General features: G+C 39.5%; 1 protein-coding gene across 6 annotated transcripts in view; it reads left to right on the top strand.

Annotated features, from left to right (window-relative positions):
- The window catches only part of CNOT4 (CCR4-NOT transcription complex subunit 4), a 71,910-nt gene that overhangs the window by 21,411 nt on the left and 23,345 nt on the right, over positions 1–27,154 (top strand). For 3 of the 6 annotated variants that reach the window (XM_010212896.2, XM_010212893.2, XM_088532877.1), the window contains exons 1-6: positions 10,759–11,016; positions 17,894–18,091; positions 19,924–20,010; positions 20,446–20,547; positions 21,843–21,968; positions 24,536–24,660. In XM_010212896.2, the coding sequence (XP_010211198.2) occupies positions 10,843–11,016; positions 17,894–18,091; positions 19,924–20,010; positions 20,446–20,547; positions 21,843–21,968; positions 24,536–24,660 (812 nt within the window). In that variant the 5' untranslated portion in view covers positions 10,759–10,842. Of the gene's footprint in view, positions 1–10,758; positions 11,017–17,893; positions 18,092–19,923; positions 20,011–20,445; positions 20,548–21,842; positions 21,969–24,535; positions 24,670–27,154 lie in introns of those variants that run through there. The other 3 variants (XM_010212895.2, XM_010212892.2, XM_088532876.1) reach the window with 2 other exon arrangements.

Raw genomic sequence — 27,154 nt, 5'->3', positions numbered from 1 at the left:
CTCGAGTATTGCTGGGTGTCTGCACATAAGCTTTTCTGATTTCAAGGATGCTACAGAATAGAGTGGTAAGATTGTCACTGATGTTGGCTGGATCATCCATACCTTATTTCTGAAGTTATAAGTTGTGTTGTTAAGCTTCAGAGTGACTAATTCGGTCTTATTTGTGTCTTGCTAATATTGAAGAAGGATGACCTAGTACTCTGATTTACATTTCACTTCCTTTCCAGCACTTCACTTTCTGTGTCAAACGCCTGAAGCAGATTGTGGAATTAAGAGTTATGTTCAAGGGACTTTTCAGCTGGAGACAAGGGGTGGAAAACCCAGCATTTCTGCCAAATTTTGCATAAGCAGAAAACTTCCTGTCTTCAGTCTTAAGGTGTTGATATGACTGGCCTGCTTTTTTATTTTGCTATCAGTTAGTATTGCTGTGACAACTGATTGATGTGAAAGAATTGAGGAATTTAGATGGCTTCTCTGAGGTATTTAGAAAGTAGAGACAAACTATGGTCTATGATCATCCAGTTTTCAATCTTAAACCTACCTTCTGCAAGTCATTTTGGCAGTTCTTATCTACTAACTGAATATGTGTGTATCTTTATATATGTGTGTGTGTATATATATATATATGTACAGTGCTGCTAATAGGTGCATGCAGCTCTGATGTGATCAGTTTTATCCCCTTCTTCCCCTTCTTCTCCCCAGCTTCAATTTTTAATGTTGGATATCATCTTCAAGATTCCTTCTGAAGCACATGTGTTTAAATGCTGGCTTCTCTTGGCTTAAGAACAAAACATACCACTGAACTTGAGATTTTGGGGTATCTGAGTTTCATGGAAACTCAAAGAGGGAAAATGTGTGCTGTAGTTAAGGTTGCATTTCACTTAGCTATGCTTTCAGTAGAAGGCCTAGTCTCCAAGCTGCTGCTTCAGAGGCAAATAACAGATAATAGGTATGCTAATAAATATTTATCTACTAAGTACTCAAAATCTCTGGGCATCTGTTTGCAGGGGGGTCTAGCTAAAAATTCTTTTTCCACTGAATATGAGAACTGATGAACAGAATGCAGGTTTTGATACTGCATAGTGCAACTATATTAGTTTTTGAATGCAGCTGGACATGCAAAGTAGGGTTTCTAAAGCGGTCTTGTTGTTGCTGCACCTTGAAAATGCAAAGAGTGAGTCAAAGCTGAGCTGCCCTTCACTGAAGGCTTTGTTAAAATCCCACGTGTTTCCTCTAAGCATTCTGTGTTGGTGTTCCGTGCCTGAGTGAGCTGCAAGAGTAACATCGCTGAAGTATGGGCATCCTTTCACGTTAATACCAGCTGTGATATAAAGCTTATGTGAACTAGTGCAGCTGGAGTTCATGTTAAAAAAAAAAAAACAAAACAAACAAAAAACTTCTGTAAATCATCCAGAAGATAATGGCTGCAGGCAGAGTATTGCAAAATGTGGATTACATTCAAATACAGTCTTGCCTCCATAGGTGGGGTGATTTCTATGCGCATATGTGAATTTCTGGGCAGTCTTTCTTTAAACACTTTTGAAGTCCATCAGAACTAAGCTTTCTTTATAATTGAATCTGGGAATACTGACTTTTATTATTAAGCATGCCGTCTACTACAAGCTAGCACAAGATGTTTTCATTACAAAATGACATGTTCTTACCTCTCCCCCTCTAAAGAGAAAGAAACAGACTGTTAAAAAACTATAGCTAGAGCCTGGAGCAAATTCTGGCCTTCTTGCCTTTTGGATGAAGGCATCTTAGGAAAATGTGAATAAGCTGAAGGGCATCAGAGAGCAGTGGAAAGTGAGAGATGGTGAGAGGGCAGCCTAGGAGATGAGCAAGAAGAATTGAGCTGCTTCTGGGGCAAGAGGGAGGAGCGGGCTGAAGGGCTGGACAAAGAGTGGGGGTAAGAACTAACGTGGCACATTGAGCCTAACTTAGGAAAGCAAAACTTAAAGCAGTAACTTCTTTTAAAAGAAGGTCTTTATTTCAGGTCGTGTCTCTTAAAATGAGTTTATTAAAAACTCCTATCAAAATCAGCTTGCAAAGTGGCATACATTTATATCTCAACCATGATCTTAGTCGCTTGAATCAATCCTTCCTCTGGTAGGCAGAATATTCAACATAGTGTTTTGTGTGTTGATTCTTTTACTAGTCGAGTTCAGTAGCCAACTGACTGAAATCTAACTGCTGTAGCAACTCTTCTCACAGGCACAGTGGAGCTATGTCAGTTTACTGGTTCAGTAGCTTGCCCACTTTGACTAGAAGTACCCTTTCTTTCCATCTTCTAGATGGACAAGCTTGGGGGTTAACTCAGAAGATGAAAACAAGTATCCGCTATGCTAGTTCTGAAATCCTGAAGGATTTGGTGATATAACCTACTGCTGAGTGCTATGTTTGGGTAACTTAAGTTTTGCAGATGTATTGTCTTCTGTTACAAGCAAGTCTAAGTGTTTAATACTTTTTCATACTCCGCTGGTTTAAAAACAAAATTTGTGTGTAATTTCTAAAGTGTTGTGACATGCATCAGTGACTCGTTTGGTCACTTTTCAATCTTAAACCTACCTTCTGCAAGTCATTTTGGCAGTTCTTATCTACTAACTGAATATGTGTGTATCTTTATCAAAGCATCAAAGAAATGCTACCTCCTGGAAGAGCATCACCTTAAGGAGGTCCTTACATTGAGTTGGTTTAAAACAAATACAAACAGGAAAAACAGCAACAAGAAAAAAAAAAAAAAAAAAAAAAAAGCCATCCCCCTCTCCAACCTGTCTTTAGAAAGAGAGCTGTTGAACATGAACATGTTCCAGTAGGTAGCAGTAGAAAAATCTGCCTTTCAGATAGAAAGTTAAAATCAATTTAAGTTGAGGGGAGGCTTAACTTGCACTTTGTCTTAACCTTGGTGACTGTATGTCAGTGCATGCTGCAGAAAAGGTAGTGGAAGGATGAGAAATTCATAGATAACTAAGCTGCTTCGGTTCCACATTCCTGGTTCTGCAGGTCACCACGCCAGTGAAGCTGAAGCAAATGCGTGTCCTCAAAATTGCTCATGATGGCACCAGAGTTGAGGGGTTTTAATCTTCGTAGATAAAAATATAGGGAAAACTCCTTAAAATTGGTTGAACACTTGGAAACTAAATTCAGTGAAGTCGCTTTGCTGCTGCTGCAACTTCTGTGCTTTGCTGCTAGGAGCGTGTGTGGCTCAACAGTATTAGCCGTAAACCCCCCGCCTGTTGGGGTCCTCTAGGCAGATGCCGAGTGCCCTCTATTGCATTAGTGACTGCCTCTGCAATTAAATACTATCGTATCGCAAACAAATGGGTGCATGTACATGCCTTAATGAAGCTGTTAATCTCCAAGCCATCTGTCTTTCGCAACACATTGCTTTTTGCAGCGGGGCTCTTCTGATTTATCTTCAGTGCTAGAATGTGATCCTTTTGTGATGAAATCAATATGCCCAGACCTCATACATGGAGGAAATCAGTATGTTAGGGCTTGCCTATTTGTTTCTATCCCTGGAAAGTACAGTTTTCCATTCCTGTTGATGCCTTACTGGCTTAAAAAGAGGATAAAACCTATATATATGTGTGTGTATATATTTATATATATATGTAGTTTTGGTAAGCACTCAGTAGCAATTCGCGTTAGGGGGAAAATGGAATTTGCAGAATAAGGCTGCTGCACGAGCAGAATAAAGACTATCCATTCCCTATCCAGCCTGTTTTATGACTAGCTGTGGTTGCTATAGGATCAGTAAGCCTATTGATTTAGGTCCTCTGTGATACCTACTAGTAGTAGGTGCTTAGGAGAAGTTCAAGAAACTGAATGGTACCCTTGTTGTCCAGGGGGTTTTAACTTGTTGCTTGAGCAGCTCCTGCTCTTCACGGGAACTTGGAAGTGCATGTTGTCAAATATTCATTCCAAAATCAGATACTATTGTGACACAGGCTTTTAAAATACTTGAATTTATAATTGTGCAGTTCACCTCTGCTTTACTACCTAAATGCTTTTGACTTGTCATGTTAAAATATAGTAGAGCAATAGACATAAAAAGAAATCAGATGAGGACATAAAAGGAAGCCACATTAGCTTCCAGTCCTGATAAGAATGTGGGAAATGCATTTAGGCAATTTTAGAGCAATATTTTGCTTCTGTTGAATGAATCAAGTTAGGTTTTGGGATGGTGCTTTCTTGTGGAATGATTGTGTCCAGAGTTTTGTTTGCTTGTGGATAAACTTGCAAGAATCTTACTTGAGCAGTTTTCCCTTCTCTCTAGATAAAATTTGACATCTTGATACTGGTCGTAATTGAAGCATTCTCTTGATTGGTGCTCAAGCCTTATTGGTAGTCTGTAGCCTTTTGTGCATGAAGGCTTTCAGACTCTGATTAAAAATAAGCCTAATGCGATCAATTCTTGGTTATGCACTTATTCATAGAAAAGCACTTATTCATAGAACATAACTTTTTTGCCATGTAGCTGTCTTAAAATAGTTTGTTCACAGCGGGCTTGTGAAGAATGATGAGCTTGCCTTTCATTTAGCAGGTGGCACCTGACTCTTGTGTCTTGGTTATCAGGGCGCACTGAGGCGGCGGCGTTGGGAGCTGCCGGTGGTGCCTTTGGCCGAGTTCTGCAGCGCTGCTCAACGCGCTGCCGGAGACGCTGCTTCCCCGGCCTCTTGTTCTTCCTGTGCCCTGGGCTTCTGTGCGGCCATGGGGTGAACAACGTGGCCAGGGAGGGAACTGATTTACGTGAATCAAGTTAGGGGGTGTTGGTGGCTTTTATTTGTATTTTTAGAGGGGGAGGTATTGGTTGAAGCAGCAGTACAAATGCTTACCCTGGCAGTATTCAGAGTGATGGTTTGAGGATGGGAAGGAATGGCTACAGTCTGAAGTTGCGCACAACAGGGAACCATTTAAGACCTTCTAGGGAGGCTTAAAGTGGAGGAATCTCTAAAGACTTAATTTTGACTTCCTTCAGGTAAATTGGGCCCGATGCTAGTCAGTATAACATTGAGTTTAGAAATAGTTAACTGGCTCCCTGATTCCTGCTAATACTTTCTAGACATACGGACTCAGTTCACTTCTTTCTTTTCTTATGTGCTGATTGTATTGTGATCAAAGTGTTGCTGCAGACCACAGAATGAATGAACAAACCTTATTAATCCAGAGAGGAGACATGACACCAAGCAGCATGTGCTATTACTGAGCAAGATTTCACAGTTCCTAGTGCAGCCTGCTTTAGATATTCAGCGTTGTCAGAAAAAAAAAAGTAGGAAATGAGCCTTCCCTCTGTCTCAGATGAAAATTAACTTGAGGGCATTGGGGAGCTTGCTGCCTTGCCACGAAAGTGTCCTTATTCTGTGTCAGCAGCAGTGCCATAAAGCTTTAAGTACAGCCTGTCTTCAGTGCCTCTGCTCGTAGTCTCCTGATTAAGTGGTGCTAACCAGGTGCCTAAAATATTGCTGTAGACTGGGCAGAAGGAAGAGGTGGTGGGAGAAAGGAATGGTCCTCCTTTCCTACCATTTCAAAAAGCTACGGACAAGATGTGTAGCATGCATGCTAGGAGGTATGAGTTTCCTGTTTTTTTTTCTGTATTATATGGATGACCTAATTAAGACTAGATATGTTAATAACTAGGGGACTTGTCTGTGATGTGGAACATACATATTTGATATTTTTCTGAAACAGACTTTCTGTGAGACCCTGAAAAACTTGTTGAATCTTCGTCAGTTCTTGATTGTGTTTGTTTGTGTGGGCTTTTTTTTCCCCAAAATAGACTTTTTCGTGCAACCATCTGTGGAGGAGGTTTGCATGCAAACTTTGAGTTGGTTACTGTAATATGAAGTGGCAGCTTTTGCTTTCAGAGTCAAAAAGATATAGGCAGCTTTCCTATCGGTGGAGTTACCGGGGAGGGATATAATCCAAAGGCATCGAGAGAAAGGCTGGTGTTCCCTTGCCCTGCATGGAGGGGGGTGCTGTGCTGAGAAAACTGCTGTTGCTCTGCTTAATCGAGCCACAGGATATTCCATTATAGCATTGTCTTACGTTCTACCTGTCTTTCTACCCCTGGATTTTGAGTGGCAGAGAGACTTTGGAAAGGGGGTTGATACTTCAGAACAACGAGAAGGGGAATTTCTAGGGGATTTGCTCTTTTGTGATGTTACACAGGCAGGATCCACAGTTCAGTTTTGAGACTTTTCAGGTGCTAATGACTTTCAAAAGATACAAGGCTATGGAAACAAATGTATGAGTTTCTGTTTGCATAAGTTTGACAAACCATTGCTAAAGGTTTAGTGGATAGACTCCGACCTGTTTCACTTCAAGTGTCAGGTATGTTTGAACTTTAAGTGAAACATTAGCTAACACATACCTTTTTTTTTTTTTTTTTTTTTTTTTTCCTCTCCTTCAAGAAGGCCTGAGCCTCTAAATATTTTGGGGAGTGCAAGTCTTTCTTTCAGTTTTTCTTGACTTCATTTTTGACTTCAGTGCTTTGACTGCACTGAAAGGCAGAATCCGTTTTCTTGTGCAGCTAAGAAGAATGTGCCTATGTCCTGTGGGGCCTCTTGACAGAGAACTTAAAATTTGAGGTACTTTTTTTTTTTCTCTCTTGCTTCTTTTAAATGGAATGAACTGTCAGCAAGCAGAGATGTTTGATGTGATTAGGAAGCTAGCTGTTTTTCACCTGCCCTTTTTTTAAGACCTCTTTTAGACTTACTTGCGGAACATAAACTACTGTAAGCTAGGCTTGGTCACGTCAAGTAAATAGGAGGGAAAAAAATTGGTGTGTGTATTCTAAATAAACTAAAATTAGTACCCTATATTATAAGGGAAATTATTCAGATCAGTACTCTCAAATAATAGGATATGTGTTTTCAACTTCAAAATCCTGAGGATTTCATTGAACGAAACGGTTCTATGGTGAAGCTGACTAGACACAGCTGTCAAATCCCCCAAGTAAACACTTCTAGAAGTTAGAGAAAAAATATCATTTTCAATTTGAGTACTTTGGAGAAAGAGAACTATGTATAATCACGTGTCTCTTCACTTCTTCCAGGCCAACTAATTAGGTTTCTATTCAGCTTGTGTTACCTATTGCAAATTGGCTACATGTAAGACACTGCTGGACACTGTCCACCTCTGGTTGTATATGTAAAATTTTGGCCCAGTCTTGTGTAAACAGGATGGGGAACTGCTGGAGCCCTGTTTCCTTGCAGTTGTCAATGTTGTGGAAACTGCATGGCCAGCTCCTTGCTGGCTGTGTTTTGTGAGTGCACAACCTTCCTGCTCTGCTCCCAAGATGCAGTTAATTCAGTCTCTTTGAAGGTGACTCTAAAGACAGAATACTCGGGATTGATTGATTGGGTTTTAGCTTTGACTTTTTACTCTCACTGCCTTAGTTCTCCTGTGATGACAATTTTAAGTGATGTTTTTGTGAGAACAGTTTGAAATAACCTTAGAGCTGACTAGTTATGTTGCATTTCTTGGTAGTGCTACATGAACAGTGCTTAGTGTTGCCTGCCATTTATTTTTTCATTTTGGAGAAACAAGCACTGCTTTTGGTGCGAATGTGGCGCCCAGTCCCCGGGATATAAGCTCCGCTGAAATGGAGATGCACTTCAGTGGAGAATCCCTGAATGGGATGCTTGAACGGTCTTTACCCACATAAATAAATATTTCTTTTTATTTAGTTTCGAAAAACATGGCGCACAGCTGCTCTTTACTCCTTGTTGTAAAATAACAGGCCATTTGCTGACTGAGGCAAGCTATTGGCATTATTGCTAGCAGCTGCTGAACTCTTAAGTGTTAACTTAAACAGCTCATAAATGTTAATCATGTTGCAGTTTTGTTAGAGAGCTTGTCTGCGTATCCCAGAGGCACTCGCTAATATGTCACTTTTTTCTCCCTTGTGAGCAGATGACATTTAGCGGCAGAGATTCCAAATCGTAACTTCATAATTCTGTAGCTTTGCTGTGATGACTGAAGGGTGTGTGTTTTTTTTTTTTTTTTTTTTTTTTTTCCTAGCTCCGGTTTCACTAGTGCTGGTACTGCAGCTTTATTCCAACATTTTGGTAGGCATAGAGGTGCTGAATGAGCCAAGGAAGGAGCACACGGTTGAGCACAACTTGCTCTTTGCCTGCTGCCCTAGTGTGTGGTGAAGTGAAATCTGAACCGAGGAAAATCTCAGCAGTTCACAGCATGCTTCCGTTTAAAGCCATTTTCATATGGGAATGGTTTGGCTGTTACACAAATGTGTGAAGTCCATGTTTTGCGTTTTCTACATGCAAATTAAGTTTATTAAAATAACAATTGCTGTAGAGGTGTGTACAATCTGCATAAAAAGCAATGAAATAGTGTACTCTGGCCCTTTCCTAATCTCCCTCACCCCTCTGCCAGTGGTAACGTGTCCTTAAATACAAGACAGAGCTGCTGAGCAAACTAATCCTCTTTTCCTTCTTTCACCTCCGATTCTGCTGGTGTTCTTTCGGTAAAGCACTGATAACCCCTCGTAACCTGATTTGGAGGCCTGTTTTAAGTAACTGTGGTACACCAGAAAAAAAGTAATGACTTTGGTAACTTTTTGATATGGATCATTGCAAAGGTCAGGAAGCAGGCAGTGTTGTTACTGCTGCATAGGGACGGAGTGATTACTGCATCTAGAACCCTTTCCTTCACCTTTACTTTCAAGTCAGCATGTAACGGAACTGGGAAATGTTCCTCCTCGCGGTGCTGTATGTTTGCCAGGGTTGCACTTCATACCTATGGGCTCTCCTCCCTACCAGGCGAAGGTAGGAAGTCCTAGTCGAGACTGCAGTTGGACTGTGCTGCTGGTATCTGCTTGTGAGCGATGGTTAACGTGGCCAGGCTGTGACTTGTCCCATACAAAGCTACATCCTAGTTCCCACTTTGTCCCCACTGCTATGTGTGTCATATTGGGGTTCATGGGAATGGATGTGCCCCTTCTCCTTGGGAGACTCCTCTGGCTAGTTGCAGAATTTCTGTCCCCAGAGGAAGGTGTGGGACAGGGACAGCCACTGCAGACTGAGGCTGAATTGATCCTTTCTGTAGAGTGCCAGGTCCTGATTTCATCTGGAACTGTGTGGGCTTTAGCAGATAGACAAGCAAGCATCATTAGAATGTGCATGGCCATGAATGTGACGCATTTCGGTGGTGGGGCTAGTGTTCGACAGATGATAGGGAAGACCACAGAGTTGGACTGTGGTACACACTGATCTGAGTAATGGTTTGGTCTCAAAACACTCAACCCTCTTGCTTCCAACAGCAGGAGTAAATACCAAACAGTTGGATGTGAAGGTTTATCTGTAGAGTTGCTCCTAAAGGGCTGGGAAGGGATTGGAGAGTACCCTTTCCAGCAGCTTTCAGGTAGAAGTGAAACAAAACTCCCTGGGAAAGTAGAGGAGATTCCAGATTGTGTGTGGTTAAATTGTAGTTTTATCTGCATAACATTTTTTTTTTGGGGAACTGGAGATTAGTCTGTGATTTTAAGAAACTTTCTACTCTTTCTGCTTAATGTGAAATTTCATGCTATATTTGTAGCTTTCTGACCAAGGCTACTTCTGAAATGCAAAGCTATAAAAAGTTTGGATCTTTTTCGATGTTTGGGGCAGGTGTAGCAGACACACCACTTAGTCATTTCATTTCAGTTGGTGTCTAGTGGTGTTTTTTTTTTTTTTTTTTTTTTTCCCCCGGCTCTAAAAGAGCCATGCAAATCCAACTGTTTTTCTTTTATTCTTTCCCTGAGACCTGCGTGCAGCAGACCTGTCTCCTGCAGCAGGTCAGGACAGCTTCTTGGTGAGATAAAAAAGTGTTCATGCTCAAAACAAAATGCATACAGACCCAAGATACTCATAGCTTTTCCTCCCTGTAAATTACAGTTCTGGATATTTGAATTTTTAACTGACAAAATGGGAGTATGCTAGAAGGATTGTATTTAAGAAAATGGTTACCTGAACTTTTTTTCCTTTCAAAATGATGATTGAGAATTTGCTTGTTGTGTCTGCATTCTAAGTTGAAGTTTTGATAGGTTGTTTCAGGCACACACATATATTGGCCTTGTAGATTTGATGGTGATGAAAAGCCTAAATGAGTCAACGAAAGTTGTCTGATATGTGTAGAAAATTGTGCGTCTGTGCCAAGACAAATCTTGGCAAACACTGTTTAAAACGTAGTCTTATGACTAGTCTCAGAGATCAGTCTCTGGACCTGAAAAACAGGAGGAACAAAGAAATGAATTCTTCTATGTAAGAAGCTTTCATTGTTCTTCTGTTTTTGATAATGCTGTACCCCTACTGAAATGTCCCAGTGGATGACCTAAAAATTGTTCCAAACATTTGAGCTAAGGAATTAATCGCTCCCAAGCGTGAAGTTCTGGGTTCAAGGATTCAATTTTGAATTAGTAGAAGACTGAAAGGACTCCCTAAGTGGAGCTGACAAGACAGAACCAGTGTATGATGCTCGCAGTTAAACATTTGTATGCAACTGTACATCTTGAAGCATAAAGAGGCTAGTAAACTATCAAAGAAGTACTTGCCCAGTTGTCTCAGGAGGAAGGTACATTATGAATAATCTACCTGTGGGACTTGTAAGAGTGAGACACTAAGGCTTGTTAAGTAACTTGCAAGTTAGTAGATAATTTGTGTGGAGAGAAAGAAACCAGCAGGGGATCGAAAACTGTTAAAAGATGCAAAGCTATATGATATGGACAAAGCAGTGAAAGTTTTCTTTTTTCTTTTTTTTAAATTTTCTTACAGACCTTCAAGTGCTGACCTTTGTGCTCCATTAAGTTATTATAAACTTTTGCTGCTCTGCGAACATATAAAGATGTCTCGCAGCCCTGATGCTAAGGAAGACCCTGTGGAATGCCCCCTTTGCATGGAGCCTCTGGAGATTGATGACATCAACTTCTTCCCTTGCACCTGTGGCTACCAAATATGTCGTTTCTGTTGGCATCGTATCCGCACTGATGAGAATGGACTTTGTCCTGCTTGCAGAAAGGTAAATATCCTGGATCAGCAGCTTGTCTTGCATGTATCACAAGGCTCTTGCATTGTGTTGGTACAAGAGACACCCTTTTCCTTTGGGATACGTTCTTCTAATACTGGCCTAGATCGAGGGTGAGGTGTTGGACCTTGCAGATTCTGTCTGCACATGTGTTGAAGCTGTTGTGCAACTCCTAGTCTTGTTTTGTTAATTCAGAACTGGATTAATAGAGGAAGCTGTGGATCAGAACCAAGGCTTGCTGATGTTGGGAGAACTGTCACTAAATGCTGGGAGTTGGGGTGTTGATGCATTGCCAGAGCCTTTTCAGGAAAGACCGTGACAATTCCAGCATCAGGGCTTTGCTGAAGCCTGAGGTTCAGCTAAATTAGAAGAGCTGCCAGAGGCCAGCTCAGAAAGCACCTGCTTGTTCTGTTTATGGCACCAGAGCTTTATCGATAATTTCTGGACTCTAAACATGTAAATCCTTTGGAAAAATATATCCAATGATGTTTAACTTAAACTTTTCAAATCTAGGCTAAGTCTACTCATCTAGTGTGCTTTCCTTGTTGCCCGATGCTTAAAGGTAGTACTTTGAGGGTCACACTTCTCCCTATCTGTTAATTGATGTCCAGACGATACTCTTTTTTTTGGCCACAGTCATAAACTTCAGCTTCCCTAAGTTGCCTGCTTTTTCCTTTGAATCTTTTTCCCCTCCATTTAGTGTTTTGCTTAACCCTATTACTTTTCTTCAGTGTTTGATAAACTTTTCTCAGTATCTCCTTTCCTTTGACTCTGATATATCTTTCTCTCCCAATATGATTGGTCCTTGCCATTCTCTTTTTGTAATCCTAGCTACCTTTGTCCCCTCTTTGTCCTGCTGTTCAACTGTGATCCTCTCAATCTATGCCTTTGGCTCCCTATCTCATATTACATTGATTCTAGCTCTTTTTTGAGGCCCTGAGTAGTCCTATTTGATCTGACTATTAGCATTCACTGCCCCAGCTTTCTAGAAGCACTTCCAGTCTTATTTCTTCCTGTTCTCTTGGGCTTTGGCTACACTAGAGCTATCACGGCTAACCTGTGTTTGGATGACTTTGCAAGCTTGAAGACTGTTCCACAGCAACATACACTTTGTTAACAAACTGCACAGATTTGCTCCAGTATTTGAGCTTTATGTTCTACAAAGAAGATCCATCTGTCATCAACCAGTTGAGTTGCCACATGCGATATCTGCTGTAGAGGGCAAATGTTGTGTAATAATGTTCATAGTACAAGCACGCTTCCATCCTGCTGGTACAAATACAAGATTTGTGGAGTTTCCTAGTCTAAGTTGCTTCACATACCTGGATCTACTGTACTACTTTTTGCCACCAATTACATGGTTCTTCTATGCCTGTTCATATTTGGAAGTTATTGGAATATATCTGCAAAATCACAGAAGCAGTATGCTGTTCACTGTCTCTGGGCATCTGTGGATTCTTTGAAATATGGACGCTGCTACCGCTGGGCCCTGTAATGTGGAATAATCTCGTGTACACCTTCGTGTGCAAGTCTTTTGCTACCCTGGATACAGTTTGCTCAGGCAAAGCAGTTCTGGGAGAAAAGGCAGAATGAGTGAAGGTGCACTGTAACGAGAATGAAGTGCCAACCATGCCGGGAGACCTTTTCCACCATGGATCAGGATCATGCCTTTGATACTTTCTTCATCCACGGACTACAAGATGGTCTTAAGCAGAGCTGCAGCTGTATCGCTGGATTGTAGAAGGTCTGTGGAGAGTGAGGACACTATTACTTCTGTGGTACAGAGATGGATGTTGTAGACTGAAAATCCTGTTGAGATCCTGGCAATAAATCATTTCTTCACTGCTGCCATGAACTGTGCAATCTGGAGTCTGTGATGATGCCACCCTTTGAAGTGTGCTGGACCCTCTGGACCTCTAAACAAGGTATGTGTCTTTGTGGAGTGTGTCTCTCTCTATCTGTGTGTCTAAGTGATTTCTCTAATTCATACAACAATTGTTTCTTGGTGTTGATCACTTAAAATACTGAAATGCAGAAAATGTCCAAACAGTAAAATTTTTGCAGCCGACTTCATAATGGTTACTGTGTCCTCAACATATATATCATGTTTTTAACATGTATGCCAATGCAAGGTGCTCTAGTTAACTCCACTGCAATATATGTATAGGAACAGTTCATTTTGCTTCTGCATATTTTGCACAACTGATAGCCCAGTCAGCAGTTTTCTAAGGACACAGTGTAATGCAGGTTCTCTAATGTTTTCACCACTAGTCTGTGGAGAGGTACAATCAAGAGCTTTTGTATCCAGGGTTCTGTGCTGAAAGGGTTAGAGGGGAGAGCTCAGAAAAGTACATGCTAAAACAGATTGACTGGGAATTCTTAAGGATGGATTTTTGCCATAGGTTGGATAGGTCTTACTATGTGAGAGGAAATAAATATATATGTATATATTTTAGTAGCCAAAGGCGGCTTTACTATCGGTAGACTCACTGATTTCCAGTTGTAAAGCTATATAAATGCAATGACGTTTTTGCCTCTTTAAAATCCAGCTGCCAAGGTAGTGTATGTTATAATGGTGTGTGTCACCTAGGTTGCTTTGATATAGCATGGATACCAGATCTTAATGCCAGTTGCTGCCACTTCTAACTATTCCAAATGGAATAGTTCCAATAGTAAGGGGATGGTGGAAAGAGAAGATTAGTCCGACTCCTTCCCATTTCTTTATTGCTTTGTCCTTCCACCAAAATATATAATTTGATTCACTGTTTGCTATGCTGTTCTTGGGGTATGGCTTTTGTCATATTTTCCAATTCCTTGATGTAAGGATGCAACCTTCTGTTGGAGGTGGCTAAAAATAGTAAATCTATTAGTTTCTTGGTCATAAATCTGTATTCCCCTCTTGGGCACACTCCTCCTGTCTCCATGTGAAGGTAATACCTGTTTTAAGTGTACAATCCTCAAATGTCAGCAGTAGGATTAAAAGCACTGGAGGAAACTGGTCTGCTTGGTAAAACAATTGATATTCAGAAATATATAGGATATCACTACTTTTGATTCTTGATATAACAAGTGTGGTGCACACTATACATAAACCTTTAACTTTTTGTGTTTTTTTTTCATTTCAGAACGTATTTGGTAGCAAGGAAACAACTGGAAAATGTTGGTACATCCATTATGTGGAAGGAATGTGACCCCATCCAGATAAAACCCAGCTCTACTTTCAACAATTGGGAAAATGTGGGAGGGAAAGTCTGGAGAGGAGAAGAAGAACAGAGAAACTTTATATGATACAAAAAAAACTTAGTCAGGAAGACTAAGAAATCACCAAGGGCCACCTCTGATTAAAGAAACAAGACTGCGGAAGAGATATTCTTTTTTTTTTTCTTTTTTTTTTTTTGATGAAGTACTTAGGAGACTACCAGCAACTTGCAGTTAGTGTGAACTTAAGTCTGGTCATTTTTGCATGTTGACACTTCTTGTTCAGGTGCTTTTCATGGTTTTTGCTGAAGAGGATTTATAACTCAGGAGGAATGTCTGCTGAATTTAGTCAGTGAATCAGAGGTGTTGGCATCTCTACCTTCTACACCTGAAAATATCTAAGTCAACATTTAACCTGGCTACTCTTCCTGCATTTCAAATTCTCTACTAGCTAAGGCATCTGTGATAGTAACTGTAATTGCTTTTTGTTTTGCCTGTTAGCCGTCAGGAACATCTAGTCCCTTGTTTTACCCCATACAAAATAGAATTCGTGCTTGTCTTAGGTGTGCCTAGGGTTGTCATCTCTAATGGTACGTCCTTGAAGTCTGGCCGCTTTTGCTGTTCAAGACTTGTGAGTTTGATAGCTGCCTTCTCACTTTTTCATAGTGTTGTTGGACAGAGCCGAGAGGATGGTGTGATACTGAGAGACACCAACAAGTCACTGGCTGTGCCTGGGCGCCTGGCTTCCCGCGCCCCATTCCCCCTGCTTTTGGCGAGTGCTCTGCCTGTAGCCGAGCCATCCTCTGAGCTGTGGAGCTTCATCGCTGGGAAGCAGTCACTCTGTATATCTGTAGAATGCCTTTAGATCTGCATTCAAAAGGAACAGGTTCTGGTGCTCTGCTTTTACCAGCCTTTCTCCCCTTTTAAACACACAAGCTGTCTTGTTACCTCATACTATCAAATGGGAGAATTGTCTAAGAATTGATGTTCTGATTTATGCCTGAGAGTGAGAAAACATGCGTAGGTTCTTCTGTAGCTCTTGCATGTCAAGATACCCAACTGTCCATATTCCTTAGAAGCACTGGTCATAAGTAAAATATGTGCATGAAACATTTCATACATAATATACCTCTGCAGTATCCACTGAAAACTTATGATCGTCATGCTGCCCAAATACATACTGTTATTTAGGGTGGCAAATCAGTTGCTGGTGCTGCTTAGTTATTGAAATCTTTATTCAGATGGTCTCATATAAGCTCTTTTTCTTCCCCTAATTCTGAAGTTACTGTTGCTGTTAGTCCTGTTCCTCCGAGCAGCCTCCATACTCTGCTGTACAAACTACTAGTTCTATTGTGGAGAGCAAAATGGTTTGCTTGACCTTTTACCTCAGTTAACTATGAATGCTTCCCAACCAATATTCAGGACATCCAGCAGCAAATTGCTGTGCAGAGGAGGAACATGCTCTTTAACCTGCTTCTCACTCAAGAATATGCTCCAAATGTGGTTATATCTGGCAAGAAAGAAGCAGGTGAACTTTGAGACTCTGTTGGATCTCCAGAGGCCTTACCAAGCCACCAATTTATTCATTTCTTGTGCAGTAGCAGTGAACAGGATGCTTGAGGGCTTTGACTTCTATAGTATGCGGTTTGGAGGAGGTACTGTGTTTGTAAAAAGATGGCTTGTGGGGAAGATACTGCCACACTTTGTGTAGAGCAAACCATTTTATTTTTGGAACTGCATCTACCTTGTGCAGGTGCCCTTCTTTTCCCATTCCTAGCTGAACTGTGGTTGACCGTGATCACAGAACAAATTTTCTCTTTGCTGGTGCAGTCTCTCTCCCTTAGAACAAAACAGCATCCTGTATGCTATGTGTTTGACTTGCACAGACTTTGATAAGGTCTTTACGTAAATGAAATGCCTTCTAGAATTATTTTGCTGCTTTTCTCTAAAGTCCTCTTGAGGTGCATTTGTTGCAACAAAACTCAAAATAATGGATGTCTCTAATTTAAAATGACCTTACTAATGCGGAGTGTTGCTGTTCTTCCAATACATCAAGTGAAATCTGCTCAGTAACGTAACTTTTTGATAAACGTTTGGTTTTTAAGGGTAACTTGAATCCATGTTGTATTTTCATGGGAGAGGTTTATGTGTGCCTTTGGCTAATGCCTAGATATCTTAGGAGCTTACACTCCTAAGTGCTAATAAAAACGTTTCATGTGTTTCGTAGAACTCTGTGTTGAAACATTAGACACCATCTACTGGAGTCAAGTGCAGCATATTTCCAGAAGGTGTCTCAAGTGCAGCATCAAGATGCTGGACTATAAACTCTTCTGTCTTCTAATGCTAAAATTTATCTTTGGGGATGTTCTCAGAACGTTATCAGGGTGAAGTGCTTGATGGCCCTTCCAATTGCACCATGCAGTTGAGAAATCGATGCTTTTAACCTAGCCTTCCCTTAATCTGCTCCTGTAGATTTCCCCAGGTCAAGCCATGTAGTATGATTAATTTTGTGTGTTACTATTAACAGTGGGCAGTAGGGGGGGAAATTAAATTTATTTCTGGATCTATACCGTAAGCTCTTTGATTATGGTAGTTCAGGGGAAGAACTTACCTAAATTCCTTGCATTAATGCCCATCTCTTACACTCCTCTAACTTGGAACTAAATATTACACTCAGAACTCAACTTGGTTTAGAAATAATTATTTTTATATATCTTTATATATCTTCTTCTGTGCTTAGTATTGCTTTATTTAGAAGCATGAAACCTAACTTTTCAATATGGAAAAAGTGGGAAAGGTAAGGAATATAGGACTGCTTTGAGGAGTAATATGTGCTACAGTTTACAAGACTGAAACTGCCTTTTACTCAATGGATGCATCTTCCAGATGACTAGAACAGTCTTGATAGGTAACTCCGAGGATGTTGTTTTGTTTTTGCTACTTCCTCTTGAGATTAAAAAGCATAAGTGTTGTGTCTGTTTTGGAGGAGCTATCTGTAGATGATGATCTTGAGGTTGAAAATATAACTTTGTTCCAGAAAGCTACAAGCTACAAACCAATACACAAACATGGCGAGAATATAGATATAATGCAATGAAATAGCTGGATTGGAACCTCTCTCTTCACTGGGAGAAGTTAATGATGTGAAGACCGAGCCATATAATGGTGATGTCTTGACTTTAGGTCCCTGATTGCAGTTGTATTTTGATATATATATATTTTTCCACTACTACCCTTATTCCATGTTTTCTTTTGTGTATTTTTGTTCTTTTTTTTACTACACTTAAATTATTTACATCTGTATTGGACAACGTGAGTATTCAGGGCCTTGCCTTTTACCTTGCTTACTCTGCTTTGTTAATAAAATCTCAATAGGTTTTATTGACTCTCAAGTTGTCTTTGTTCTTAGCGTTAACAGACTAGGCAGCAGAATGCAGATCTTGGTAGCTTCAGTATTAAATTGGCAAGTAAGAGAATTCTATGAAAATTACACAAGATGCCTCCTCCTTCCCACCCTCAAGACCGAGTATATTACTTTTATAAATGTGGCTAACCATAACAATTATAAGAGGATAACATAGCATGGAAGCTTGTGTTAGAACAGCAGGATTCATGTTTTTTAGGCATATTGTTTCTTAATTGGGTTGTTTTTAATGATGTTTATTGTATTTAGCCATACCCAGAAGATCCAGCAGTGTACAAACCACTCTCCCAGGAGGAGCTGCAAAGGATAAAAAATGAAAAGAAACAGAAACAAAACGAGAGGAAACAGAAGATATCAGAGAACCGCAAACATTTGGCCAGTGTACGGGTTGTACAGAAGAACCTTGTCTTTGTGGTAGGGCTATCTCAGCGCCTAGCAGATCCAGAGGTGAGCACTTCATACTTGCACATCTTGCTCTTGACTTTGACAGGCAACCATGGGAACATCCTTGTTCCCCTAGTTGCATCTATTGAATGGGAGCCTTCTAAAACCTTCCTGATGCTGGGGTCTGCTTCCTCTTCCTCCTCAAAAATAGGCTTGGCAGATGGTGTTTTGTTTTTGAGAGCACAACTGCTCTGTCTTTAAAGAAATTGTTCTTAGTGTTAGTTAAAGATGGCTTCTTTTTGACCTAAAATGAGTTAAGGATTTTAGGCATTTGCCTGTGCTGACTCTACACAGCTGTATCACAGCTGTTCTAAAATGAGAGCTAGGTCAGATTATAGAGAACAAATATGAAAGTGTAGTACAAACCTGTAAAGACAAAAGGAAAAAGCCAAGACAGAAAATGAAGTGTAACTAGGAATGAGCATAACAGTAATGTAACTTGACAGAGAAAAAAAAAAATCAGGGGACACCTGAGAGGATTGGCTCGATGACCTGCCTCATCAAAAAAGTTTTTATTTTGATAAAATTGCTTAAGATGTTCTCTCTACTTCCATCATCAAAAAGTCAACTGCAGATAGCTAATGGATTTAATGCTAGTAAGAGTACCTTCAGCAAGAACATGGAAGGAGTGATCAACTGGGCAAGTCAGGTTAAGTTCATCATGTTAGTCTAAAATTGTCTGGAAGCATCTCAAAAGTGGCTATTTCCCTAAGCTGAGTATGGGTGGCATTTTGGTAGATGGGAAAAGAGCAAATGTAAAAGCTGCTTTTGTGTAGGGGAAGGAAAAAGAAAGAGTATGTAGAGGGAATAGAAAAATCAACCTTAAACTGATAACACTTCAATCATAACACTTCAATTTCTGTAAGAATTTAGCAACAAATTCATCAGCTCTGTGTTTGTGAGCAGCTGTCAGCCCTGGCTTGGTGCTAGTTATTACTGAGTATTGTCAGTCATCTTTGAGTAGGTGCCTGAAGATGGGCACTCTGCCTTTCAGAAAGGCAGAGATCGATAGAAGGGTGCTCAGAAGGCTCTACAGAAACTGAAAACATGCCCTGTAGTCTTACAAAACTTTCCAAATATGATTAGTGTTGTTAGATTGTGCAGATAGGGCTGCTTCCTTGAGGAGGGAGAAAAGCTGATTAGATGAGATTCAACTGTGTTATCCAGTTGTGATGTGAAGTCGAGGCTGGGGAAGCAAGCTGGAGGCTTCTTTTTTTTCCTCTCTGGTTATTGCTCAGGACTAGAAATACCCTTTGCTTATCTACCTTCAGTCTTAATAGCTGGTACTTCTGCACAACCTTTCAGCAAGGAATAGAGAAATACCAGCTTTTAGTACTATGTATAAGGCACGTGCTCAAGTTTGCTGTCCTACATGTAGGCATTGTTCAACAAAGGTGCTTAATGTGCTGCAGATGTTTCTGCTTTTCATGGGATCGCTAAGTGGTGTTACCACTAACTGATGCAATGACATGTGTGTTTTGTTTTGTTTTTTCCCTTGGGGGATTTGATATCCATTCATTCATTGCAGTGCAGTGCTGATTCTAAAGTCTCTTTTCTTGACCCTTGGAAGTCTTGTGCTTTGTCTTCCTGTACTTAAGAAACTTAAATTCAACATATACTGTGGAATATGCCTCATTCTGGTTCTTTATTGCAGTTGGAACATAAATTCATGTTTTAAATGACAATCTCTTTCATTGGGGAACAAGTGTACATGCTTTCCTTATTTGAAAAGACCTGTTTTTATTGGAGATCCTGGTGGCATAGTTACCTAGAACAATGACAAATCTATTAAAGTTAATCTTCTGATAAACTGCTTCACTTCTCTTTTCTTATAGGTTTTGAAACGACCGGAATATTTTGGGAAGTTTGGCAAAATACACAAAGTTGTCATTAATAACAGCACATCATATGCAGGGTCACAGGTAAGTCTGTAAAAGCTCTTGTGATTTTATCCTTTTTAAGAAAAAGATGGTTTGGAGTGTATATGGGCTCCCTATTTCTGAGTAAGCAGTAGGTTAAAGGAGTAAAAAGAGAACGTACAATATTGTAGAACTCGGATTTCAGTCAGTAACGGGGCCATTGCCTATCAGACTCTCAAAGTTTGGCTGCAAGATACAGAGAGCAAATAGAAAAGTTTAAAAAGCAGGCGACAGGTAAGACCTTCAAACAAGCAGCAGTATGCCATTTATTTGCTGTTTCCCATTTTAAGGTACAACTACACACCTAAATTTAAGTTTAATGTTTTTGTCACTTTCCTTTTAATAATGTCTGAATATAGCAGTTTAGAAAACAAGTTGCCATACAAATATTTCGTCTTTCCAGAGGGAAAAAAAAATAAAGGTATGTTTTCTTTCTAGGGTCCAAGTGCCAGTGCATATGTAACCTACATTCGGTCAGAAGATGCTCTCAGAGCCATACAGTGTGTCAATAACGTGGTGGTAGACGGCAGAACACTTAAGGTGATAATATTTTTACATTCTCATCCATATGTTTTAGCACACTAATATCAATGTGTATTTTAAGATTTTATTTCTGTAGATAGGTTTGTGCTTGTGAACAAAAATGTCCAGTTAAGTGAGTTACTGATTTTTGACCTATTTTCCAAGTATTAATCATGCTGTTGAAATTTAGTGAGCTCTCAGCTGATAGGGGTTTGGCTAATAACATCTTAAAAGCAGTAGCTGAGCAGAAGAAATGCCTCCCTTCACTTTGCCACATGAATCTTTTGCTGTGTAGCTTAGAACCATGGTGTGAAAACCTGATACTTGCTTTTGCAGAACACTTCTACAATCCAAAGACATGGAGTGTTATTAAGGAGGAATATACTTCTGCAGTAATCTTGGTGGCATTACATGAGCCTTAGGTTTCTCCTCATTCAAACTTTCTAGTATGTTAATGCCCTGTGAACTGTGCTCCCAAACAATTCCTGTGGTGGTAAATCTGTCACTGTCATAGGCATCCCGTCTTCATTCATATTAATAGAAATAGGCAGTTCCAGAAATAAAGCCCAGGTTTATTATGGAGAGGTTTAAAGTTAACTATGGTAACAAATCTGTTTTGCTGTTGGATGTTGGTGCTTTTTTTTTTTTTTTTTTTTTTTTTTTTCCTCCTTCCCTCATAAATGTGCTTCACTTCCTTGTTATTGGACTGACTTCCCTCTCTCCTACCCCCTGCACTAAGCTTTCACTTGTTTTGCACTCTAATACTAATATCTCTGTAAAACCAATGAGACCTGTTTTGTACTTGACCATTTTAAAATCCATGCTGGGATCTTACAGGACTTTAAAAAAGCAAAACAAAAAAAAAACAGACAAAAACAAACGAAACTTCTCAAAGACTCCATGGGAGAATTAAGTATTACATTTTGGTGCCTATGTAAACAAGTGTGCATGTTGACTTAGCCAAAATGGTGGCTATTAAAAAATCTAATGTCCTTGATACCAAATTTTAAATGGACTAATGTAATACAAATTAATCATTACAGCCTTTGTTATTCAGTTCCTTGTGAATAGGAATGCAAATATTAACTAAGCATCTCTTTTGGAATTTATTTAGATGTGAATATAATTAAAATTTACTTAGGTAATGTGTTTTTTTGTAAACAAGTTCTAGTTTGATCAAAAAATAATTTTGATGAAACTCTGGTTTTGAGGAAGAAACTATTTTTAGAAGTATGTTTCTTATTTCCTTGTACTGTAAATAGGACTCTTGCTGAACTTTATTCAACTGTTTTTTTTTCTTTTCTATTCTTCAGGCATCATTAGGTACAACAAAATACTGCAGTTATTTTCTAAAGAATATGCAGTGTCCAAAGCCAGACTGCATGTATCTACATGAGCTGGGAGATGAAGCAGCCAGTTTCACAAAAGAAGAAATGCAGGTGGGTGTAAATAATGGAAAATGTGTGAACTGTAGCACATAGATATTTTGCTGTATATAGCTTATTCTGGAATTTGTATAATGTGTTCTGCCTTTGACTGTTGTGGCAAAAATGAATTTTGAGTTGCAAAAGATGCTTAACAAATTGGGTATGAGAAGTTGGTAGTTGGTGGACTACTTGGCAGCCTTTAAAAGCACTACAATGAAAACTTTAAGTGTTGGAGTGCTTAAACGGGTGGAGGCAAGCTCTTAACCAAGAATTCAAATAACCTACAATGTGCCTTTTCTCATAGGGATGCAAGGTAGCATTTGTTACTTTGAATCTCAGTGGAAAAAGTAAGGCAAATCTAGATTTTCTTGGTGGTTTTATGAATATGATCATTTTCCTGCCTTGCTACTGGTGGTGTGAGCACACGTCTAAATTTTAATAATGTTTTTAGCCTGTAAAAAGTATAGAAAAAATTTCAATTACAACATTGTGGATAACTATAACAAAGCATAATACTGTTGTCAAGTAATGTGGTGGTGTGTGTTTGCTTGCTCTTGTTTTGTTTTTCTTAGTCATAGCATTTGCAAAATTCTTATTTAGAGTAAGGAAGCAAGTAAATTTATAGCTTAACTGCCTTAAGGATGGTACAGTCTGAAGAACTGTCTTTTCAGTCTGAATTTGTTTATCTGTATAGAGCGCTGTGCAGCTTTCAAACTTAAATCTCAAATATGTCCATTTTGCATCCATGCTATGCTGTAATAGAAGATATTCACATGTGGTCTATCCATGGAGCACGTAGTCCCCACCCCCTCCTCCCCAATGCTATCACAAATGTTATACAAGTAGATTGCAATTCAGTTTTGATAGGTCGTTCTAAAATGAGGGAGAAATATCTGTATCTCTTACATTTTTTTTGTAGATTATCTGTTGTTTCTGAGGACTTCAGCCAGATTTTCAGAAAAAGTACCCTGCTCTAGCAGGAATAGTCCCTGTGTGTGTGTATGTGTGTTCAGGTATATATTATACATATATATATGTATGTATATATCTCAGATAGTGACAGCATTTCTGCAGCTCATTTTTCCATATTTCCCTCACCATTTCAAGTTAAGTGCACGTGCATAGTGCACAGGCATGTTTGAGGGTATATTCCTGCTGAGGCTTCTTAGTGGCTTGTATAGAGCCCTGTCAGTCATGAATTTACTTAATCCATTTTGAACCTGCTGATACTGGTTATGCCTTTTAGCATTGCAGTACTTGGTCAATAAAGGCTTTGCTTTCAGCTTATCCATTACTATACTATGTGCTGCTATAAAAATTGATCTTGCCTTACTCAGCTGCCTTCACTCCGAATTGTAAAGTTTCTGAACTTTAAACTTTTATGTGAATCAACTATTCTGAACCTGTGATCATTTTAGTTGCAGTTTTGTGCATTTGCTGTAACTGCCTGGAGTGCACGTTCCTTGAGGTGCAGAAACCAGGCTGAATGTGCATCATGCCCAACACATGGGCAAAGATCCATGTAGCTGCCCTCCTGGATGGGCAGGGAGTATCAGTGTGTGTTTGGGGCAGGAGGTGATTGCTTTTTTGGTTCTTTTTTTCTAATAATTAAAACATCCAGGCTGGCAGTACCAGCATTTTTTCCCCTATGTTACCCTGTATTTCTCTGAAGTTCTTTTGCCACCTTTTGCCTATTAGTCGAGTTTTGTGAGGTTCTTCTGGAACTCCTCAATATCAACAAGAAGTTTCCTACCCAAAGTAGTTTAGCCTTGCCAGTGAACAGAATTTGCAGTTCACTCCCCTTTCTCCTGCTTGCTGATGCAAGCATGTGAAATCAGTCCCAGTCATCAATCCTGCATTTTTTAATTTCTTTGCATCTGGAAGAGTTACCAGTAAGCACTACCTTCATCGTTCTATCTTTTAATCAACTTGAAGCTGTTGAACCTTTCCTCTAATCCTTAGGACAGCTTATTTTTTTTCGTTGTGAAAGGATGGAAGTTGACCTCAGTCTGTAGTTTCCAGGATCCCTTTGACAGCCTTTTTATAGAAGACAGTTTCATTGGCTGTATACAAGTCTTCTGCCACAACTGTCATTTAAAACTGTCAGGTTGCATATCTTGGCCAGTAGTTCTGCAGTTTCATGTGTAGTTCCGTCATAACTCTTAAGTGGGTGATACTTGATCTTGGTGACGTAAATTAACCTTCCTTTCCTGTACCTTGTTATATTTGTTAAGCTTTTTAAAATATATGGATGTGTATATATATGATTAGGAATTACACAGCTGTGACAGTTCTGTGAACTCAGTCATCAGTTTTCTGAGGTTTTGGATGTTATCATTGGACTTACGTGTCCATTTAATGAGAATGATTGTTGTTCATTCATTGTCACAAACATTATGCTTCTATCCTTAAAACAAAACTCTTTGTTAGCGAATAAACTTTCTTTAAATGTGTAAATTATTTGTATAAATATAGTGTTTGTGTGTGTGTGTATAGTGTATGTATAATAAATTTGGAACAAGTGTTGTGTGTATATAAAACCTTAAGACCTAATTCGCTACGTGTTTTCCTTTCTCTAGGCGGGTAAGCACCAGGAATATGAACAGAAACTACTGCAAGAATTATACAAACTAAACCCCAACTTTCTCCAGTTATCTACGGGTACAGTTGACAAGAACAAAAACAAAGTGACAGCACTGCAGAGGTATGATGTGTAAGTACTGACGCGGGCTGCCTGGCAGTGCCTTCCTTCTGGTTAATCCTGCAAAAACAAGTTCTTCCTACTGCATCCCCAAACTCGCCTACGCTAGTCTAGTGCTCGTTATGTGATAAACCCAGATACCAGCTGTCTCTGTACAGGTGGTGAAATATGCACCACTTGGTTCTAATACTGACTCAGCGTGAGTCCTAATAAATAAATTCCTACTGTAAGCTTTGAATGTGCTAAGTCAGAATTGGGTGTTTTCATTCTGAAAAAGAAGGACCTTGTATTTCATAATTGTATAAATGTTGTAATATGTAAAATATAAATACCTTTTATGGTATGGTGGCTGTGACAAATGCACACTATGCAGTCACAACTGGGGCACATTACTATCTTGGCATTGTGTTTTTTTGTTGTGTTTTTATATCATGATTTCAAGTACATTCTTTAACTGTAAAGACCTTGGAAACTGGAAGTTAAAATAATCGGACTTTCTTTTTCCTGTTATGTGGTTAAGAATTCACAGGATGTTAATTGAAGACTTCCTGCCTTCGGTGTAGCTTCAGTGAAATGGTGTAGCTTTCATGGTGTATTTTAACTGCAGATTGTACTTCTCCTTTTCTATTGCAGTAGTCTTTTATCCAGTAGGTTTTGAAAAGTTTTCTGTCCACAGGAGTACAATAGTGCAAGGATAAATGAAAGCGTAAAGATGATTCTTGTGAATCATCTACTTAAATGTTAAATTTGAGATGAATAAATGAAAGCTGCTAATTGCTCTCCTTTTTATAGGATTTTTGTAATAAGAAGGGAAGGAAAGACTGTAGAAGTTCATTTTCACTTGTGCACATTGGCTTTGTGGTCAAGGTTTTTGTTATGGGCCAGTTTACTGAGTGCTCATTTTTGTCATTGGTATCACTGCACAGCTCCTTAGGAAGGAAGTGGATACTGTATCTAAACTATTGCTAGGGGAGCCTGAGGGTAGAAAATCCAACTCCTGGAAATGGAATCCAACTAGTGGACTGAGATTATCCTCCCTTGCTTTTACAGGAAGTGTCATATTTTTGACTGAAGTGGCCAGGACCTCCAGGTGGCCTTTTCTGAAGGACTGTCATATCTTGTTGTGTGTTGGGCACTGGTTCAATATTGACTTGGAAGGAAGAGAGCTCCACATAAAGCAAATACACCACTTAGTGCGTCGTTTGCATGTTGATTTATTTTATTTTTAAAGTCCAAACTAATCTTAATTTCAAACCTAATTAGATGCTAACAAAGCAAATGATACCAGAGAGGAGGGAATGCTCCATCTGAACCTGCAGCAAGCTTTTAAGCCTTAAGAAAGCAATTCTGAGTTGAAAATTGGGCAGTCTGTAGTGCCATCATTTGGCAGTTTTTGGACACGGGGGACGAATGGCCTTTTCTGTAAAGGCTGCAAATGGTTTGTAGCTGATTTAACTTGCTACCTCAACAGTGTCACTGCAGTGTCGAATCTGCTCTTCACTAAATGATGGGCATCATCTTTTGGGTAGCAAAGTCCCTTTCTTCTTACAGGTTGGGTTTTGAAACAATTCTTCAAGTCTTTCCCATCGGTACTGTGTGCAGCTGGAGACCTGATGTGCGTGTCTGCCCCTGACGACTTCCTAACCAATTAATTTCTTTCTTTTGTCCAAGTCACTGATAAATCAGTTTACTGAAGCGCCTGGGATGGCTTTGTGGTCACTTGTGTTTCTGGTGTGGAGAGTTTCAGTTTTACTTTAGAATCTAGCAGAAGTTGAGTTGTAGATAAAAGGTGTCCCTTAATAAGATCCAGTAATTCAGAGAACGGTCTCTTAGACTTTGTATAAATGCTTTTTTTGCATTTCTGGCCTAACTTGAAAGGTTGTATTCACAGAACTTCTCTTTTGATGCTAAAGGCAAGTGTTGGAAAAAGAAAATCTAACTTATTTCAAATGTGGCAGCATGAAGATGGCATCAGGAATTTAAGTCTTTCATTTCTGTACACATTATGTAGGTATGTGTACATCTGAGAGTAGATGGAGGCAAAATAACAGATCTTAAAATCCTAACTGAGATTTGGGGATATCCAGGTGTGTGGATGTTTTTCGTTCATTTTTTTTTTCTTTCTTCTCCAGAATAGAAAACATTCTAATTGTTATAAGCAGCTACAGGAAATTTCCTGATTCTGACCGGTAAATTACAGAATTTACCTAGGGAGGGAGAATAAATGTGGGCCATGTAGTAAGTGTGTATGGTTTGTATATTTTTTTGAAAGTTTGTTCATTTTAAAGGCAGCACTTGAATACTGAAAAATACCAATTGAAGCAGATGAAAGTCTAAAATTAATAGAGAAAAATGGGAGAAATTAAGATTATCTTTTGTATTAAGATTGTAGGGCTAGTGGGTGACAGTAAACTTAAATACATTTAGTTATGGTTGTTAAAGCAGCTGGCTTCACTTTATCTAAATGCAACTCTCTTCAGCAGGAAGTTCTGCTTTG

This window comes from Tinamus guttatus, unplaced genomic scaffold (assembly GCF_059628265.1).
Source record: "Tinamus guttatus ecotype Peru unplaced genomic scaffold, ASM5962826v1 Tinamus_guttatus_pri_ptg000472l, whole genome shotgun sequence".
Lineage (NCBI taxonomy): Eukaryota > Metazoa > Chordata > Aves > Tinamiformes > Tinamidae > Tinamus > Tinamus guttatus.
This window is presented reverse-complemented; position numbering and strand designations above follow the sequence as displayed.